The 22,203-nt window shown below is 42.9% G+C and overlaps 1 protein-coding gene across 1 annotated transcript; it reads left to right on the plus strand.

Moving 5' to 3' along the window:
- Positions 1-78: 78 nt before the first annotated feature.
- On the plus strand, positions 79-21,577 carry LOC145345597 (vesicular inhibitory amino acid transporter). Its single transcript, XM_080193430.1, has 2 exons — positions 79-354; positions 20,426-21,577. Exons 1-2 carry the CDS (start codon positions 79-81, stop codon positions 21,575-21,577), a joined length of 1,428 nt encoding a protein of 475 aa, XP_080049556.1.
- Positions 21,578-22,203: the final 626 nt, after the last annotated feature.

Here is a 22,203-nt window from a genome sequence, read left to right on the forward strand (position 1 = left end):
TTTTTAAAGAGTTATTTCCCAATCCCTCTCTATCTCTTTCTCTTTTAAAGGAATAGGATGTCTTCCACTTCCGAGATTATGATCAACTTCCAACGCGGGATAACCAAGATACTTAAAAGGCACCGTTATGGATTTCGCGTGGATGAGGAAAACCTAAATTTTGCACAGTTGGAGGAGCTGGATCCGGATCCTGGGGAAATCTTTCAGGGGAGAGTTCTTGAACGGGGACCCCCGAGTGAAGCTGAGAATGGGATGCAGCAGCAACTGGGAACCGAGCAACTCAACCCTGGATCCGGCCACACTTCTCACATCAGCACATGGGAAGCCGGCTGGAACGTTACCAACGCCATCCAGGCAAGTTCTCCGACCCCACTTTTGCCCATTAATTGATGTTTTAGACATGACTGCACATCTTTCAACAGCCACAGCCTGAAAATACCGACTAAATATCAGAATCCATAAGCCAAATAAACTACTGCATAACATGTTCGAAAAGATAACCAGAGGCGAGAATGATCAAACTTATTATCAAGATTTGGGCAATTCTCAAATCACCCTTAAAGTAGTTAATTTAAAAAAAACACACGCATTTGGGATTGAGAGGGAGCTGACCTGCATCACTGCAGGTGAAATAGCATACTTCACACTGTGTTTTGTATTTTACACTTTTTTTTGGAGGGGGTACAATTAAACCTGTAAAATCAGCAATTCTGCAATCAGTAGATAAGGATGATTGGAATTAACGGGAATGACGGAGCAGCTTTGGGGCGGGAGGTGCATCTCAGAGTCAGATATAATGTAAAGTTTGCAAAGGGTCAGTGGCAAGGAAAGTCATGAAGTCGGGGTCCGGTGAAGAGATTGTGACACGAGGACCGACACTGGTGTCTTCAATCTTCCCATGTACTTATTTGCAGGAAATTTCTGTTCATCTAAGACGGGCAGACAGGCAGCATGTGAGGCTGAGGAGAGTGTGGTGGTGGTCATATAGAGTTGACATGGGAAACAGTTTTGGGGCGATGTTGCTGAGGTTTTAGGGGCTGGATTGCCTACTGTACCGTATTATGTGCGCTACCGAACCCACTGCCCCACTCCCCACAGAAAGATTGGCCGGAATCGCGAAAACATCGGGCTTCCATTCCGACATGTCCCTTCCCCCTCCAATTTACCGGTTCCTTCAATCCCGTTACTCCAGGGTCAGTGAAATTCAGCCCCTGTATATTTCAGTTGATTTCACACGCAGACCGCCCCTGCAACTGGCTGGAATATCTGTGCCAATTTCGTATATAAAGCTGCCATGAGTGGAACGCTTGTCATAGCCAGAAACCTGCAAACTGAAAACAAATCACTCTGGCCTCTTAATTACCCTATCTGACGATTTGCAAACAAAAGCGTTCACATTTGATTTTTTTTTTAACCTCGCAGCAATTTTGTTGGGATTTAAGGGCTGCACCACGTTCCTGACACCTTTGTCCCTTTTCATCTAGCGCCTTCAGCTCAATGCTTTCTGGCAGCAGTTTCCAGACCATTAACTGTAAGTGGTTGATTAGAATTGGGTAAAATTCATCAAATCTCAACTTCTCCCAAAGTGGGGGAAATTTATAATTCATAGTATCATCCTATTTTGAGCACATTTATGTAAAACCATGAGTTTAAATGTTTAAACCTGAAAATGGAAGCAAATATCAGTAAGTAAGTAAAAGCTCAAATAGCATTCCCTTGTGTCAGTGTCTGGCAGAGCCTGGCAGCTTACTCAACCACATATGAAAAGTATCATTCTGACAGATCAATCACCGAGACTGATGGGAGAAATTTTATGCTCTTTCCAAAGAAATTCTGAAGAAAAATTATGTTCCCAGCACATATTTCTATTTCTTTGCTAGCATAGCAAAAATGAAACAGGACCTCAGAGTACCAGAATTGATCATGAGAGATCAATGATGAATTTAAAATAAGGCAATCACAGTGTGTCATTGAGCATAAATAACATCAGCGTATCAGAGTGCATATTTTTCATCTTGACATTTTGTTCTGTAAATTTCTGGGCCTAGAATTCTCTGGTCAAGAAACTTGATAATCCCAAACAGGAACAGGACATACAATTAACCAGGGCCCATCACTTCTGATACAGGTGCCATGCAAACTTCAGCTGCCTTTCACCAACATGATTGCAATGCGTTACCAGCGCTAAATGTGCTGTTGAGTGGTTGCTCACCAAATCAGAGGATGCAAAATTATCAGGTTAGCTGACTTCTTGGCACAGCCCACACCAGAAATGCATACATATGGCGCTGATGGCACTGCGGTCAAAACAGCACCTGTACCACCCTTAAAATTTGGGTGCTGCCAACTAAATTTTGCAGTCTGCATGTCTGACCAACAGGAATACTGGGCTGTTGACTTCCGAACAACTGGGCATTAAGTAAATGACAGAGTACTCCAGAGTACACTTTCTAAGAACATTGGGATTAAAAGAATTGACAAGAATATTCACTAAATACGCCAGACAAATCTTTAATTCTGTGCCTAAACTTGTCTGAGAAATGTCTGAGTGTTGCCATCAGTTTACAACCAGGAATAAATGATCCATGTAATTTGTAGCATTCCCAGAAATTGAATTGACCTTATCCTAGCAAGCTAGTCTGGATGAGCTGGTTGCTCTGAGAAGGTTGCACTGGTCTTCTCAGAAATCAGAGTGCTGAGCCTTCATGTATAGAAATGCAATCCATTTTTTCTGCATACTTTGCTGCTGTTAATATCTTGGGTAACTGCATACTGAATGTTTGGCAAAAATTTCAATTCATTGACCTCAGAGATGCACTTTTATTTGCCAATATTTGGTTCGTATCATAACCTCTCCAACCTTTCTCCCTCTCTATTGGAAATACATTTTCTGATTTTGTAAAAGCACATACAACAAACAAAGTCATCTTATATTTTCAGTTACAAAGATTACCACAAGAACTACTAAAAGGGTGAGAATTGATCAGTTTTAGTGTCAAAAGCACTACCTTACTTATTTATAATCTGCAAAGAAACACTTAATTCTAAAGTCCAATATGAGTGACACGTCAGAAGAATTCAGCTCTTCCAGTGTCAGTCACTTCACACAGGCATATTAATATCCCCAATGATCTTCACATCAGTACCTAGATATGTCAGGTCACTTATTTATTCTTTACATTCTCAGATTGTTGCTGGCGCAGTCCAGTTAAGACAGTGCATTTTTATGTTTCTTTTAACAAGCCATTTACAAGCGTAAGATCTCAATGGCCTGTTTTCTATATCTGGAAAGAAATGTTTTGTTTTTATCAGCCTTTGTAGTTTAATTAGCACGTGTGTTTTCACAAGCATTCAGCGTGATGACTGATTCCATTCTGAGGATCATTTATGATAATTCTGAAGATGTTGCAGCTACAATTTCTTCTTATTAGCAGTGCAGCTGACAGTCGCACTGTCAGTATTCTGCTAAAGTTTGATTCTGATTATTCTGATACTCTGGGCAGCATGGTGGCACAGTGGTTAGCACTGCTGCTTCACTGTGCCAGGAACCCAGGTTCAAATCCTGGCTTGGGTCACTGTCTGTGCGGAGTCTGCACCTTCTCCCTGTGTCTATGGGGGTTTCCTCTGGGTGCTCCAGTTTCCTTCCACAACCTAAAAGAACTGCTGGTCAGATGCATTGGCCATGCTAAATCCTCCCTTAGCGTACCTGAACAAGTGCCAGAGTGTGGTGACTAGGGGATTTTCACAGTAACTTCATTACAGTGTTAATGTAAGCCTACTTGTGACACTTACAAATAAATCTGATGTAAACTACAGTCATTTAAACATGAATACCAATCATGATTGTAATTTGAACGTGGAAGTTTGGGCCAGCATTCTAGCTGAGCTTCTTAAATGTAAACATCCTTTTGTGGGTCCTGTCTATCTTGTTATGATCCCTATGGCAATTGATAACTTTTTATAAAGTGCATTTGAATTTCCATTGACTGTAAGGATCACATAACAAAATTTAAGATTTTATGACTTTACTGTAATAAACAAACTAATGCAACAGTGTCTAAACATGATTCAATAGGCAACTTATACACTAAATGACAGACAGGAAATTCCCATTAAATTTTTTGCATAACAGAAAATCTCCCACTATAGTTATACATTACACTGTCCCTTCAGTGGATATTTCATTCTCCAGGAATCAGTCTAAAATTATTCTCAGCTCCTGATGACTTGTATCCTTTTTGCTTTCCCCAGTCAGGTAATGTCTAATCCCTGAACAGGCTTCCACAGCAAGTGTTAAACTGGAGGTTCCTTCCTTCTATCCCAAACTAGGAAAACCTTCCAGCCTCTATTAAATCTTTAGAAATCTGATCTCGTCAATTTGAATGCAATTCCCACTCTTGTTCTACACGGTAAACTACAGTCAGGATTTTGTCTGCTTCAGGTGCAAGACTGGTTGCCTCTATCTTAAAAACACTGTAACCCAGTGCTTCCCTCGTCAAAGCCGTCTCCATGGCAATATGAATCAAATGGGTCTTGTATCCAAGTAGAAATACAAATTGGATATCTTCTAGATCTAGAATTTCATCTATCTTTAAATTAAATAGGCAGTTTAAAGTATAACCCTTTATAAAGCCTGAAATTCCAAACACTTTCCTGTGAGACTTGGAACAACTGCTCTCAAGAGCATATTGAGTCAGGGGACATGTGTTAAAAAGCATAGATATCTTTGTGCAAGGCAGGCAGCAGAGACTAGGAGTAAAGGGTAGCTATTCAGAGGGTAGAAAGTGGAATTTAACAAGAATCAGTTTATACTGTTCATAATTGCTTTTTACGTGCACAAATTTGGCTTTGGAATCACAAACACAATTTCTGCATATACTGATAGCTCCAAGTTGAGGGGCATAGTTAATACTGGGGAGAACTGCAACAAATTTCATGAAGGCATTAATAAACTTGCAGAATGGGCATACAAGCAGTAAATACGTTTCCACGTAAGGAAGTGTGAGGCACTGGGCCAAATCTTCCAGTCTTCGGATCATGGAGACTGGATGTAAGACCGAAGATGTGCATTGGAGCTTTCTGGAAGTTCTGATGAATGGACTATGTGAGAATTGCCCACAAAATTTAAATTTCCAATGTGCAAATTTTTTGATTCCTGGGAGACTCGGTGAATGTTTCCGATTCTGAATTCAGGCAGTTCCATGAATCTGATCTGAATAGCTACCCAGGAAATGTTAGACAGATTAAAATCTAGTTTAAAGCCTCAGTAACCCCACAACCAATTCCCAATCACCCCTTTGACACCCAATTGCCCTCCACCATCTGACTACCCACCTCTTGTGATCACTGCAACCCAACCTGACACAACTACCTCTTCACCCCCGCCTGAAAATCCTCCCCTGACGCAACCTGACTGCACCCAATTTGACCCAACAACTCCCCCAAATTAACCAGACTACCCCCAAATACCAGAGTACTCCTGACCCGATTACAACCTCCACCTCCCACCCTCCCCAACTCAATGGTACCCTAAATTAGGCTTGACTACCATGCTGAACTGACTACTCCCCAACCACCTGACTAACTGCCCCTCTCCCATCAACTCGATCCAACTAACCCCCTCTGACCAGACTACTCATGTACCCACCCTCTCACCCACCAACCAATCCACCTACCCATTATCCTCCCTATCCATGCTACCCACTCATGCATCTGCACACTTACAAACCACATAACCACCTACCTATTCATTCACTCACCCACTTACCCATTCATCGATTTACGAACATTCAAAGAATGGGTCTTTAAGTCTACCTTATGACAGCTAGTGCCGTAAAAGTGACCCATCCTATCATGTCCTCCCGTGACTCTACTCTTGACAAAGTTCCCTAAGGGAAGTTGCACGGTCATTTCTGTGAAAGCAAGAATCAGGAAACCCTCAAAGAAAAGTGCAGCAGCGTTGCGTCAGGGGAATTTTCAAGACAGCTGGAGGAGTTACAGTTTTCCTAGCTTGGGATAGAAGGAAGGAACCTCCAGTTTAACACTTGCAGTGGAAGCCTGTTCAGGGATTAGACATTACCTGACTGGGGAAAGCAGAATAATTTTAGACTGATTCCTGGAGAATGAAATATCCACTGAAGGGACAGCGTAATGTATGACTATAGTGGGAGATTTTCAATATTGCCACTTCTCAGATAATCCAGGCCCTTATAATTTGGTGAGAAAAGTAAGGAGGCCACATCATACTTGGAAAATAGGAATCTAAATGGGATAGAAAAGCAAAGGGATCTGGAAGTGCACACACAAATCGTCAAAAATAGCAATGCAGATTAATCAGGCCATGAAAAAGCAAACCAAACACTAAGGTTTATGTCTAAAGGGACAGAATTGAAAGGTAGAGAAGTTATTATTTAACCTGTAAGATCACAATTGTATGCAGTTATTATTCAAAGGATACTGAGACACTGAAGAAGGTAAAATAATGATTTACAAGAACAAGACCTTAACTGTGAGCTTGAACCTATTAGGAAAGGGTGAACGAGCTGGGTCTGATATCTCTAGAAAAGGGTTCGGAGATGACCTAATAGAGGTCTTTAAAATCATGAATGGTTTTGATTGAGTGGATTGGATTTTCAAAAAGGGTTCAGGAATGGAAATGGGGGTCAGTTCCAGGTCCTTACTGTGTACAACGTGAATCAGGCACATCACTGCAACCTTCAATGCTTCGCCATTTAAAGGCCAGAGAGTGAACTTGCCACCCAATCAGGATCAGTGGCTGGGTGAGTTCCCAATGCTGGGAGACATTGGGAGGCCCTTCAGCTCCCAGTTGTCATCAGTCTCACCAGTCAAGACAGAGGAAGCCAATTTGAACAGGGATACTGCAAAGAAATGGCAGGGAAGTTAAGTTCTCCTCTTATAAAAAAGTCATAGCTATCTGGCCACATACCTGGATGAGTAATTCCTCCAGGGATTGGCCAGCAGCTGCCACTGTAATCCAGCAATCAGTATGGCTGCATAACAGGGTCTCTCACTCGATTTTTCATGCCTCCCAACTTTCCCCTCTGAACCCACTATGTTGGCTTAGACATGGCCCGGGTTGACTTGAACTGCTGGTGTTGCCGACAGGAATTTCCAATCAGCACAGGACAGGGAGGGCCCACAATTTACAATAATTGGCCTTAATAGGCTCTCTGTCGCTTCCCAGTGGGCTGCCAATCCAACCCCAAACCCCCTTCATTTAAAATGGTTCAGGACCAGGACTGCGGCAGAAACCAGCGCAGGCCACTGGTGCCAAATTTTGTATCCACCAGCCTCTGATCCCAGCCCTGGTGCATTTAAAAATCCCAGCCAAAGAGAATGGGGTACTCTTTCCAGTTCTGCCTGCTCAATGAAACTTGATGGATAGTTGAAAGGTATATTAACCTTAGGCAGGAATTTATAGCCCCAGGGCGGGTGGGACCAAGAAATCCCACTCCATGTTTCCACTCGTGGGCAAAAGAAAAACTATACAACATCAACAGAAGACAGTCACCAAACAATCAACTAAGGAATTTAGAAGAAACTTATTCTCTGAGTGGTGAGAATATGGAATTTACTACCACAATGAAGGTTGAATTGAACAACATAGATTAAGGGGAAGTTGGATAGTATAAGAGGGAGAGCAAAATAGATGGTTATGAAGGATGGGAGGAGCTTCACTTGGAGCATAAAGAGGCATGTATGAGTTAGGCCAAATGACCTGTTTCCATGCTCTATATTCAATGCAATTCTATGTAATAATGACTTATCTATCTCATGGGACCCTTAAACAGGATGTGGGTATGCCGGCGTTGGACTGGCGTAAACACAGTAAAAAGTCTGACAACACCAGGTTTTAGTCCAACCTATTTATTTGATAATATTCTCACTAGCTTTCGGGGTTACCCCCTTCGTCAGGTGAAAGTTACCTGACGAAGGGGGTAACCCCGAAAGCTAGTGAGAATATTATCAAATAAATAGGTTGGACTAAAACCTGGTGTTGTCAGACTTTTTACCCTTAAACAGTGCAGAAGAAAGATTAAATTATGGACTAAGTGACTTGTACCATCACTTACAATGCTGCATATTTTCATGAGCCTTTTGCACAGCTTTGTTATTAAACAGTGTCAATAAAACTCAGCAACTCATTTTCATAGCTCTGCCCCAACTGAAAACAATAAATTATCCGCATAATTCATGTCACTGAACTGAGAGTTAAAATGAATGGCTCAGGTGGCTTGTCAGCAGCATGTTTTATAGCTAATAGATTTTTAAAAAAATCAATCAAACAATTAAACGTGGGTTGACTTGAAGCTAGAGGATAGGTTCAACACACCTGTGGAATCTTTGTACTCAAATTCATGGTGAGCTCCAAATGGAAGCATAAAATACATCAGCCTGATTGGAATTGAACAATGGGGGCCCTAGATCAGGTTTGCATGGGAAAACACTTAGAACTTAAAATGTTGTCCCATATATATATATATGTGTGTGTATGTATATATATATATGAGTGTGTATGTGTGGATTATTGGGGAAATATGCCCACGCCACCTCTATTTTGGCCAATACTCATAGTTTGGATCTCAGACAAGACCAGTAACATTTTTTTTTAAACAAGAGGAAATCAAGTATTTACTGAAAGAATGTCATTGAAAGTTTAAACCAAAACTTTTCTTTAATGTACAACAGTTAAATAAAGCAAATGGTAAATAGCATCTCTGATAACCACCTACACTCCCCAGAATCAACATGTGTTAAACATGAATTGACAGGCAAACTGAGTCAATTATGAACTATAAATTCCACATTTCATGTCAGATACAAGGACAGTTCTTACAAATTGATTCAGCAGTCCATGCAGCATATATATCATCAATCTCAATCAGAAAGCCATTTAAAACTCTTGGTTCCTCATGAGGAATTCCAGCTCCTCTTCCAGACTTAGCCTGATCCCCAGCTGAGACCAGTACACAATCAACCTGCTTTCCACAGCAGGGTCTGCACTGAAAGTGACATCCGCAGAACCTTTTCAGCTGCATTTACGATGACTGGAATTGCATAGGTTCACCAATCTTTTCGTTCAAGTAACAGAAACAGCACAGCAACTGAACATTTCCTATTTTCAGCCTGCCTGCATTGCATCACTGAAACACCATTTCAGCAGGGGAGTTGATGGTGTAATGTCATTGAATTTATCAAATCCCACAGTGCAGAAAGAGGTCATTTGACTCATCAAGCCTAAAACAACAACAATCCCATCCAGACCCTGTCACTGTAATCCCACGTATTTACCTGCCGTCAATTTAGCATGACCCATCAATCTAACCTGTACACCTTTGTACTGTGGGTGGAAAGCACAGCACCCGGAGGAAACACATGCAGACACAGGGAGAACGTATAGACTCTGCACAGACAGTGACCCAAGACCAGAATTGATCCCGGGTCCCTGGTGCTGTGAGGCAGCACTGCTAACCACTTTGCCATTATGCCGCTCAAATCATTGAACCAGTAATCTAGAGATCCAGGGTAATATCCTGGAGATTCAGGTTTGAATTCCACCTCTATGTTGTTGATTGTCATAAGAATCGATCTGGTTCTCTAATGTCTGACTTACATATGACTCCAGGCACACACCAAAGCAGTTGTCTCCGAAATTGTCGAACAAACAATTCAGTTGTATTAAAGTGCTTAGCACTGTGGATGTGCCTATGCCACACGGACTGCAGCAGTAGCTTACCACCACCTTCTTATGGGCAATCAAAGATAAGCATTAAATGTTAGCCTTGCCGGTGATAACCAAATCCCATGAATTAATTTTAAAAATGCTCTGATGGCTCTGTCTCCTTTTATATGATTTGAACAAATTTCAGTCTTCCCAGAAGTTTTGGCTTCTCATTTTTCTCATTTTATCATCTCATTTTTAGTATTTGTTTCCTAAAGTCAGTTTCCATCCTCAATTTTTCTTTTTAGTTAAGCCTGTCACAAAAAATACAAGGCTCACGGGTTCCTTCACACATATTATAATCCAAATTTTGGGAAATACAGAGGAATATTTAAAATCAAGACACCTTCGTTTATAATCTAGTTCACAATCACACTATTGCTGGAGAATCTGGTCCAGTGTGACAAAGGAACATCAATTTTATATGGTGAGATTTACTCCCTTTTTAATAAATGAAACATTTAACATAATAAATTACAGCAGCACCTCTATGTAAAATGGAAAGAACACAGGAAAGTATTCTGAAGTTGCTGGACAACTTGTAAAGTTAGAAAGATAAACTATAGTGGCTTGATGGTATTCAAAACTGGCCATCCACAATGTATGTGTTTCAGTATAAGATTATTGCTGAATTTGATTGGCATTATTCTGGGCCCTTGTTCAGAATCATGTGTCCTTTTTACAAGTCGGCAATAATAACTCCATAAACTGTTGGCTATCTGAAATCAACAGATAACAATGTTCTTTTTGTTATATAACCATAGTAATTATGTGAGAATTTAATCAAAATTCTGAATAAACAATTTAAATTAACCTTTGTGTACAGTTTTGACAGTTGTAATATTTTTAACAAACCTTTTTAAAATATGTAAATTAATTATTGTTCTAACTTTTATAAAACTGTGCATGCTGAAGAGTTGTTTTTGTTTCACATTAAATTTGTATTCTACGAATCCTGTACATTGACTAATTAGATAATTTACGGGTTATTTCATGAAAACTCTTGCTGGTTTAGAACTCTCCTGAGACATTGCAGAATAATAAAATACATAACTTGGAAAATACGTCTGACAAACTACATTTCATATCATGAAGAGAAAGATCAGCTGTATGAAATAGAGGATACACCAACCTCAGGGTTCTTGACCAAGTTTAACCTTCAAAGTGAGGAATGTCATTCCTTAATCAAATCAGAGGGTTTATCACAAAGATATATAGAGTTAATACTTAACAATAGCAATAAATATACATCCAAGACAATGGTACCTGCTTCCAAGCTTTCTGGGACTTTCTTCCTATGATTCTGTTGACTTCAGTATGTCTGTCTTCTTCTAGAGTGCCAATAGTGCCCTCTAGCCTCCTTTCTTTCATTACTTACCACGCCATTTAAAGCCACAGTTTGTCCTGGCCAATAGAATTGGATCAAGCTGATGTCATTAATAGTCCATAGACTGTCTCTGCCCCAACACGAGGATACTTACAGGTGCATCCTGTTTATCATAATGTTCTACAATTCACATAGCTCAACTTTTGCAAATCTGCTATTTCAACATACATCCCAACCTTTGTTTTCTGCATGCATGTGTGTGAAGGTCTCCATCTTATCTTTTCCATTGTTTTTGCACAAAAGGGGTTGAGCTTACCAGAAATTGGCAGAGCGTTGGTCCTGGTGAGTAAAACAGAGTGTTTCTCTCCAAGGATGTAGGTCAGTTTACTCTCCAGATCTTAACATACTCTGTCAAAAGAAAATCAGCTGAGCAAGTTTCGTGGCATGTAGGGGGACGGTGACTAAACACACTGGCAAAGCTCACCACAGAGGTCTCGGGGGCTCCCCCCATCCCACCCCTCGCTGATTGGAATTGAAGCCAGCACCTCTTCCACCATCCCTCCCCCCACCATCAGATTGGGTACTTCTCCCCAATCTGAACCAGCACTTCTCCGCCCATCAGAGTAGAAAGTGGTGTCCCTCAAGGTTCTGTCCGAGGACCATGCTTTATTCTCATATATATAAATTCCTTGATAATTGGAATACAGCAGAATGAATTTTCAAAAATATGATGAAGATATCAATAGGGAGGACTGGCAAATAGTGAGGATAATTGTAATCGACTGCAAGCGGACAAAGATAGACTAGCAAAATTGGAAGACCATTGGCAGATGGAATTTGATAGAGTTACCAGACTGTTTTCGGGGACGGTTGATTTTAGCTACAAGATTAATTTGGAAAGGCAGATGTTGTTCTCTCGGAGCAATGCTGATTGAGGGAAGATTTGATAAAAGTCTACAAGATTATCCTGGGTTTGATAAGATAGACCAGGAAAAGCTTCCCACAAGCTGATGGTAAAAGAATGAGAGATGCAGAAGTTTGTGAGGAGTGGTCATACAGTGAATGGTAGTGACCTGGAACGTGCTGCCTTTGAAGGTATGGAAACAAGAAAGAAACTGGATAGGCATTTGAAGACCTTGCAGTGCAACAGAGATAGAGCAGAGGAAAGGAACTGATCGATTACTCCACCAAGAGCCAGAATTGATACAGTAAGCCAAATGGCATCCGTCTGTGTTATCCATGACCCTATGCACTGAATTGTACAGGATGGGAGCAGTATTCCTAGCCTCCCCATTACAGGAGTTGGTTTCAAACCTTTAAGAAAGACTTTAAAAATGCCTGCCCCTAAGCAACAAGATGCAAAGAGTGGGACATCCAACCCTTGAAGAAATCCTAACCTCAGCCAATCTGATTGGCCCACAGAACCACAGTGTCAGTGCTCAGTAGTGGGTGTTGCCGAGACTGCAAAGAGGCCTCAGGAAGAAGAGCAATGGTCCCAGCCGAAAGTAAAGTCTGGGCTTTGAGGGCAATAAGGTATTGCGAAAGGGAGAGATGTGAAGGGTTTAAGGAAATGGGTTTTGCAGACCTGCAGGGATGCAAGGAGGGGAGAGCTATCAGTTTGGGTGCCCAGGGGACCTCCAAAATGTAGCCTCTACTGTATTTAAATGCAGCTCTAACTCTTGCTTACCTGTCTACTCTCACCATATGATGGCATGAGCAATGTAATAATGGGTAATTGACTTGTTGGCAAGCTCAATTGTCCAGTTTTTTTAAATATCAGAAAGTTGTAATTTCAACACCCAGACACAACTTTATGGGGACTGGGCAAGAAGGCCCAGAGCTTGCCCCATCATACTTTATGTGCACTCCAAAAACATGCCCAGGTGGGGCTCCGTTGGGCGCTATGACATTTATGAAGAACACTTTGTGTTTGTTGAACATGCTACAAAGAAAATCTTTCCTATGTTGGTTGCCAGTCCCGACCATACCACCTGGGAAGGTTTTTACCAAGAAAAGGAGAGCAAATTAGAGAACAAGTCACCAAAGTCCTCCATTGCAAACTGTTATGTATGTTGGGGCATGCCCTTTTTAAAAAATGGGTGAGGTGACCTAAGACTCACGCTTCACCCTGGAGCTTGCCTAGGCAGTCTTGTGCTGACTGTACTAGAGGATAGACATATTAATGAACAGTCCCAGTACTACAGCTTACTTCCACTAACCTCATGGTCATGTATTAGTCTTATATCAGACTTCATACATAATGCAAATCTATTGTTTAATAGATATAATTTGAAAGTGGCAAAGGCTTTAGAAGTTATTGTTCAGGGAGATTTGAACTGTGATAAGCAAAATTAAAAAATAATGGCAATAAACTGATTGGTCCTCAACATCTTTTATATGGTGAGACTGATATATACAGAAATAGAATGTGGCTCCAATAGTGGTACTTCAATACATTTTTCAGGGTCAGAAAACATCATGAATCACTCAAACCTGACATTCAGTGGGAAAAGGTATGCATGAAAATAAGCCACGATTGCCGCTCATGTTTATTTATTTAACATGACAAATACAAGAACAGCATCGTTTAACTGAGTTGGAATTTGAATTAAAAACGCTTCAGCAGATTATTTGTACCTACCTACACTTTGCAATGATGTTCAATTTTATTTGGAATAAAGTTGGTAGAGGAAGGTTACAAATTTACAGCGAAAGGATAGGATTGTCATTTTCTCGACACTCAAGATAGTTTAAAATGATGATTGATAGCAGAGTCTCAGAATAGTTTACAATAAGCTAACAACAGGCCTTTGATTTATTTTGTCAATCATAATGTTAATCCTGCTCTACAAGAACAATGATTGTCAGTCTTCTTCAGATCTCAAAATGTAGAGACCTGAGGCCGCGATTCTCCCATTGTGGCCCACCACTTTTCTTGCGCATCCGGCTGGGAGATGCGCATCTATGACCTTGAACGGGGATTTGCCAATGCGCTGAGAATGCATGTGCATCTCCCAGAGCCGGCAAACAGTCACCGGCCAGACCACACTGGAAATTAACACGAAGGCAGGTAAGTTATTTAAATCGGTTTTTAATCCATTTTAATATGTATATTTGGTAATTATGGGGACCTTTCCGGAATCTCCCACCCTGCCAATGAGTACTTCATTCCAGCGGGGTTCGGACTAGCTCCCCACTTTCAGGGAGCTCGCAGGAGACTCCGCTGGAAAGAAGGGGGGGACAATCGGGGCCCCCCAGGTGGTCGGGTGGCAGGGGGTGGTACCCCCAGGCATGAGCGCTCTGGCAGTGCCACCTCTGCCCTCTGACTGCCCAGGGGTCATTGGACAGTGCCAAGGGGATGGGGCCTATTGTGAGCAGGGCCTAGGTGCAATTGAGGGGGTGGATGGCGATTGGTCTAGGATGGAGCGAGGGCAGCGATTGGGACAGGCTGAGGGGGGTGGTCTGCCTGGTAAGGGGGGGTACTGCCTCTGGGAGGGGGGGGTGGGGTCTGACCCTGGGGATGGGTTTGGTGGGAGGGGTTTGCTGGGTGAGGGGGTGGGGAGTTCGCCATTGCTGGGGGATTGGTCCCTGGGCATCAGGATGCTCTGGGATGGGAGGAGTCAGGGCTGATCTGGGAATTGTCATGGGGGCTGTGATCGGGTCATGGGGGAGAACTGGAGGAGCAGCACTGCAGGGGTTCCTGGGCTGGTCAGTGATCAGGCTGACCAGCAACGGGAGTTTGACAGTTTGGGACCAGTGCGCATGCGCAGATTTCCAGAACTGTCAAACTCTGGTGTGAATAGGCCCCCGCCACCTGCCCCCCCCCCGCCCAAGGTTTTTAATGAGATTCCTGACTGGGACCTCTGCAGTACACGGAGTGCGGAGATTCAGATGAGAAGCTGAACTGTCAGAACAATCAGGATTTAGAACAGTTTTCCCACCAATTCAGCACTTTTGGGAGAATTGCCCCTCTCCCGCTCACCCTGGTGTCAGAATTTAGAAGGGATATGTAGGGGGCGGAGTTCTCCCAAAAAACTCCCAAAAGTGTCGAATTCACTTGAAAGCTGGAGTAAATCACACTGAGTTTTTTCAGCGGGATTTTCAAAATTAATCTCTCACAGTCTGTGCAACACAGAATGCCCTGGTGTGAGTCATGCTACGGTTCAGTGGTCAGGGCCTATTCCTGCTGGAGAGACCGACAGCATCGTGCTGAGCGAGCCACTGTGCATGCGCCGATCTGTCGTAGCAGAGATTAGCACATGTCCAGTGGCCCCTATCTGCTGGCCTCCTGATTGTAGCCCCATGACCCGGCAACGCTGAAGGTGGGGAGCTAAGTGAGGCTGCCTGCAGTTGCAGGGGCCTGACAGCTCTCTCTTTGTCTGTCAGACCCCTGCTACTATTAATGTGCATGTGCAGCATAGAGGTCTGCACATGTGTAATATCTCCCTCTGCAGGCTGTCTTGTGAATTAAGCCCTGCCCACAGATTCTCTGGCTTGAAACTGATGCGCTCATCTTTTTAGAAACAGAGTGCATAAGATTGGGTGTGAAAACTTACCCAAAAAATGGATCTGGAACTCCTCCAATCTTCAGACTAGCTGGACACTTAGAAAAAATCTTGTAAAATTTCACCCAAAGTCTCCATCACCCTGCATCATATTGTGTGGCATTTGCCACTATGCTAAATTGGATAGATTTCAAACAGACCTAGCAACTCGAGACTGGACATCCAATAAATGCTGTGGGTCATCAACTGCAGCAGAATTACTATCAGTGAGAGACAAAATGGTCTTGTGAAGGGGAGGTCGGGGCTCATGAACTTGATCAAGTTTTTTGAGGAAGTGACAAAGATGATTGATTAGAGAGGGCAGTGGATGTTGTCTACATGGACTTCAGTAAGGCCTTTGACAAAGTCCCTCATGGTAAACTGGTGCAGAAGGTGAAGTCGCAAGGGATCAGAGGTGAGTTGGCAAGGTGGATACAAAACTGGCTCGGTCAAAGAAGACAGAGGGTAGCAGTGGAAGGGCGCATTTCTGAATGGAGGGCTGTGACAAGTGGTGTTCCTCAGGGACCAGTGCTGCGACCTTTGCTGTTTGTAATGTATATAAGTGATTTGGAGGAAAATGTAACTGGATTGATTAGTAAGTTTGCAGGCAACACAGAGGTTGGTGGATTTGTGGATAGCAATGAGAATCATCAGAGGATACAGCAGGATATAGATCAGTTGGAGGCTTGGGCAGAAAGATGGCAAATGGAGTTTAAGCCGGACAAATGTGAGGTAATGCATTTTGGAAGGTCTAATACCTTCCAAAGTATTAGAAGGTAATACTTTGGACATATACAGTAAATGGCAGAACCCTTAAGAATATTGATGGGCAAAAGGATCTGGGTGAACAGGTACACAAGTCACTGAAAGTGGCAATGCAGGTGGAGAAGGTAGTCAAGAAGGCATGTGGCATGCTTGTCTTCAGTGGAGTATTGAATTTAAAAATTGACAAGTCATGTTGCAACTTTATAGAACCTTAGTTAGGCCACACTTGGAATGTCGGGCCTGATTTTACCATTTTTATTCTAAGTGCTGAATCTGGGTGCAATTCAGATCCAACATGGAAATCTGCTTTCCAGCGCCCCCATACACACTCAGCCTGAAAAAATAATCACGGGTCTGAATCATGCTGTGGTCGGGGCTTAGCGCTGGCGAAACGATCGGAGCTCAGAGCTGTCCATGCACAGTTGAAAAAAAGATTGCAAAAGCGCACCGCTGTCAGATCGCTCCCGGGCTGCAAAAAGTGGAGAAAGCAACCTGGCAGCAAAAAGCGGGAGCAATGGTTCTCACATACATCACTGTTCCCCTTATCAACCCTCCCCCCACTACCCAGACCGATTGCAACTCCCTGTCCCCTTTCCCCCCACCGATTGCCTGCGGAGTGGCAGCGGACACCCCTGCCCCCCCCACCAGAGATCCATCTGCTCCCCCACCATAAATCCTCTGCCTCCCACCACCAGAGATTCATCTGCCTACTCCCACCACCAGAGATCCATTTGCACCCCCTCACCAGTGAGCAATCAAGCCTTCCCCGCCCCCTCCCCCACCAAAGATACATCTTACCCACCTCCCTCCCCTCCCCCCCCTCAACAGAGAACTATCTGGCCCCACTCCCCAATCCCGCCCCCCCAGAGAATGGTCTGACCTCCCTCACCCCCAGAGGAACATCTGACCCATCTCCTCCTTCCTCCCCACCAGACAACGATCAGCCCCCTCCCGGCACCGCTAGATAATGATCAGCCCTTCCCTACCCCCCCCCCCCCGCCACCAGACAATGATCAGCCGTTCCCCCCCCACCCCCGTCGCCTGATCACAATCAGCCATCCACCCCCTGCCACCAGACAATGATTGGCCCTCCCTCCCCCACCAGAGATACATCTGTCCTCCCTCCCCTCCAGACAACAAGCAGTCCCCCCATCACTCAACAATGATCAGCCCTCCTCCCCCCCACCACCAGACAACGATCAGCTCTCACCTCCCTCCACCAGACGCCTCATCCTCCCCTCCCCCCCCAAAAAATACGCAACGATCTGGCCTCATTCTCCTCCCATCCCCCTAACTAGAGAATGATCTGACCTGCCTCCCCCTCTCCCCGCACCACTGATCTGAGTCAGAGAGCAGTTGGAAGCATTGAAACTGCCTCTTCAGCAGCTGGAGCACCCGATTCAGACTTTTATTCAGCAGGTTCATTTTGGTGCAATTCCAGATTGGCGAACGTGGCGGTAAAGGGGGAAATGCTGATAAAGTGATATGCTGAAATGCGAGCAAATCATTAATTCAATTTAAATGCATGCAAATGCACGCCCATTTTGGGCGTGAATCAGATCGCCGCCATTCCCGGGTTTTGGTAAAGTGGCAATCTGCGCGGATACGGGCACAATCACATTAATGGCCTCACACCCGACTTTACCATGTTTTCACACACGAGAATGTGCATGACACAATGGTAAAATGTGGACCCTCTCCGAGCTTCCACATCCTTCTGGTTGCCACACTACCAGAAGGGTGTGGAGGCTTTGCAGAGGGTATAGAAATGATTTACCAGGATGTTGTCTAATATGGAGGGCATTAGCTATGAAGAGAGGTTGGAGAAACTTGGTTTGTTCTCACTGGAGCGAGGGAGATTGAGGGACGACCTGATAGAAGTCTACAAGATTATGAAAGGCATGGACAGAGTGGACAGTCAGTAGCTTTTTCCCAGAGTGGAAGAGTCAATTACTCAGGGGCATAGGTTTAAGGTGCGAGGGGCAAGGTTTAAAGGAGATGTACAAAGCAGGTTTTTTATACAGAGAGTAGTGGGTGCCTGGAACTATTGCCAGGGGAGGTAGTGGAAGCAGATACGGTAGTGACTTTTAAGGGGCATCTTGACAAGTACATGAATAGAATGGGACTAGAGGGATATGGTCCCCAGAAGGGTAGGGGGTTTTAGTTAAGTTGGGCAGCATGGTCAGTGCAGGTTTGGAGGGCTGAAGGGCCTGTTCCTGTGCTGTAATTTTCTTTTTTCTTTGTTCTTTATTCTTAATTGTACAATCTGTAACCTCATGGCCCAGCATGTGCCCTACTCTATTCCAAAAATTTACTCTCAATCATAAGTTAAATTATGCAAGGGTCACCAACAATGCCATCAAGCCATACTTGCTTCACAATAACCTGCCCACTGACATTCAGTTTGAGTTTGGCCAGGATCACTCAGTTCCTGACCTCATTACAACCTTGGTCCAAACACGAACAGAAGAGCTGAACTCCAAAAGTGAGGTGAAGCCCTTGACATCAAGGTCAATCATCTCAGTTCCAGAGTGTCATTGCAGGAGTTCTTCAGGATAGTTTCCATACCCAGTTATCTTCAGCTGCATTATCACTGACCTTCCTTCCAACATGAGGTCAGAAATGGAAAAGCAAGACCTGGACTATATCCAGGCTTGGACCGATATGTGGCAAGTAACATTCACACCAGAGGTTTCTCGGGTAAATGCCACTACTGTTACTTCTGAGGGTCTACTAAGGGAAAGCAAAAATGGGTGGATACAGAATCTCTGTGTTATTTTGTTGATACTGAGAATTCAAAATTAATAATTGGTTACAGGAGGTTTTAATTAAGCAGCTGTACCAGATACTCATTTATGCAGTGTAGTGGATAAAATAAATACAAATGAAAAACACATGCTTCACTTCCCTGGGGAGAAATTTTAAGATTTATTCTTTCACCGAATTTGGTAGCAGCCCATCCCCAACCTGTACCACCCCATTGCCCTCATGCCCTGCTTCAATGTTACCAATTCCATGTGACAATTATAAGGGATATAAGGTTATTCATCTCTCTGTCATTCTTCAGATGTCACATTATTACAACAAAGGTCAGGCCAGCCAAGAAACTGTATTAGCCCCCCTGCTTTGCACCCTCACTCGTCCACCCCCTACTCTTGCCCCCTTTCACACCATCTGCCACCAGAGCATCCTAACATTCTGCACAATTTCACCAGTGTTTTCCGACAACAGAGATCTCGAAGATAGTGTATGTTTTTGTTGCAGTCATTTCAGATGGTTTAGCTTTTTGTATAAATAATGTTCAGGCCAACAATGATCCAGAGAAACGATAACTCAGTATCAGTTTCAAAAAGGGAATTTTTTAGCAAAGAATTTGATCATTCTTTTTACCATTGATGTGATTTATTAATATTTCATGCCTTTTATGTACAGCTTCCTTGTGGGCATATTAATAAAGGATAAACGCAAGAACACTGTGTAAGCTAAGTTAATGAATATGAGTCTTGAAGCTATATCTTCTTTGGCTGACCTCATTAGGTTTGAATTAGTGTATTAACAACAATTTATGGATTGAAACAAAATACAAAGGAATATTTCCCTTTAAAGTTTGGTATAATTCATTGGCTTTGATTATTTTTGAGAAAAAAATTATTGCTTGCCAATAAATAAAATAAAGTAATTGCCCGGATAACCCTTTTTGGAATATCCTTATCTGTTGTTTTAATGAAGGTTTTTGAATGAAATTGATTATTTTCTCCATTCAAACAGCAGATCAAGGAATGTCAGACAAATGTTGTGGCATGTTGGACATCCTGACACTAATATTATGAAGAAAAATTTCAAGGCTAATTTCTTTTACACACCAGTGAGTTGTAACGAGCTTGGCTTTTACAGATTTAATCCATTGCTTTTTTGTTTCCTGTCAACTGGCGGCATGCAACAGCCTCCGACAAATGAGTATATCATTAATATGGCACATGGTTTTTACATATTACCTTGTTGTAACAGACAATGTTGCTTGAAAGCTTTATTTTTTGTTTTCTTCAGGGTATTTTTGTCCTGGGTTTGCCATACGCTGTTCTGCACAGTGGATATGTTGGATTCTTTCTCATCATGTTAACTGCTGTTATTTGCTGCTACACTGGCAAAATTCTCATTACTTGCTTGTATGAAGAAAATGAAGAAGGACAGCATGTCAGAGTGAGGACATCATATGAAGACATTGCCAATGCCTGCTGCAAGCAACTATTCCCTAAACTAGGAGGCAAAATTGTTAATTGTGCCCAGTTAGCTGAACTAATTATGACCTGTATTTTATATCTGGTGGTAAGTGGGAATCTTATGTTCCACAGTTTCCCACATTTGCAAATGTCAGAGGCAACCTGGTTTGTAATAGCAGTTGTTATGTTGATCCCATGTCTTTTCATACAAAATCTTCGGATTGTATCAAAGCTGAGTCTTCTTTGTTCTGTGGTTCATTTTATTGTGACATTCATTGTGATTACTTACTGTATGACACAAGTGCAGAAATGGTCATGGAAAAGGGTCAAGTTTTCGGTGGATTTTGAGAAGTGTTTGGTTTCCATTGGAGTTATCATTTTCAGCTACACTTCACAGGTTTTCCTGCCAACTCTGGAAGGCAGCATGAGGAACAAGGCTAACTTTGTGTGCATGTTGACCTGGACTCATTTGTCTGCATGTATCTTTAAAACAGTCTTTGTCCTTGTCACATTTTTAACCTGGGGGAATGAAACAAAGGAAGTAATCACGGATAATCTGCCATTCACGCTGCGGATGTTGGTGAATGTGTGTTTGGTGGCCAAGGCACTGCTTTCTTATCCACTGCCCTTTTATGCAGCTGCTGAGGTTTTACAAAGCAGTGTTTTCGACCGAAGCTCAGTGGATATAAAGGCTCAAGTCTGGGCAGTTATTTTGCGAGGCTGTTTGTTGATGTTCACACTCCTAATAGCCATATTTATGCCTCACTTTGCCTTCTTAATGGGGTTAACAGGCAGTGTTACGGGAGCTGTTTTGACTTTTCTTCTTCCTTCGCTTTTTCATTTGAGACTGTTGTGGTATAAATTAGGTAATCTGCAAAGGTTCCTGGACATTTCCATCATCTTCCTAGGATCTCTTTGTGGTCTCTCTGGGATATTCTGTTCAGTGAAAGGACTAATTCGTACTTTCAGAAGAAGTTAAATTTGCCTCTTACCTCTTTGATTGCTGAAATTAAGCATCTGTTCCATGTAAACACAAACAAACCTGCCATTTGTTTTGTGTCACTTTTTCTTCTATCTGGGTCATACCTTATCATAGTTTTTTGCTCTGATTGAGAGATGCATGAGGAAGCATTTTAATTCCTGGGTGGGAAGTTGGTGGGATGTGCAGGTCACAAATCTGAAAGTAGCAGAGGGAGGCAAGATGCATTTAATGACTGGGTTTCATTGCCATCTTGCCAGCCAAGTAGCTTCTCACGAAACAAGCACCAGTGATAGCTTGCTAGATTTGGATCAATAAAGATCGATTAGCTGATTCCCTTAGTGGAAAGGTTGGTCACAAGGGGACATAGGTTCAAGGTGAAGGACAGAAGGTTTAGGGGGGATGTCAGGAAAAACCTTTTTACCCAAAGGATGGTGACAGTTACAAATGCGCTGCCTGGTGGCTGGTAGAGATGGTTTCCTCATATCCTTTAAAAAGTATCTGGATGAACATTTGGCACATCATAACATTCAGGGCTATGGGCCAAGTGCTGGCAGATGGAATTAAGTGGGAGTTCAAGTGTTTCTAATGTGTCAGTGCAGACTCAGTGGGCCAAAGGGCTCTTC

Source organism: Carcharhinus amblyrhynchos, chromosome 7, assembly GCF_965287045.1.
Source record: "Carcharhinus amblyrhynchos chromosome 7, sCarAmb.v2.hapA, whole genome shotgun sequence".
NCBI lineage: Eukaryota > Metazoa > Chordata > Chondrichthyes > Carcharhiniformes > Carcharhinidae > Carcharhinus > Carcharhinus amblyrhynchos.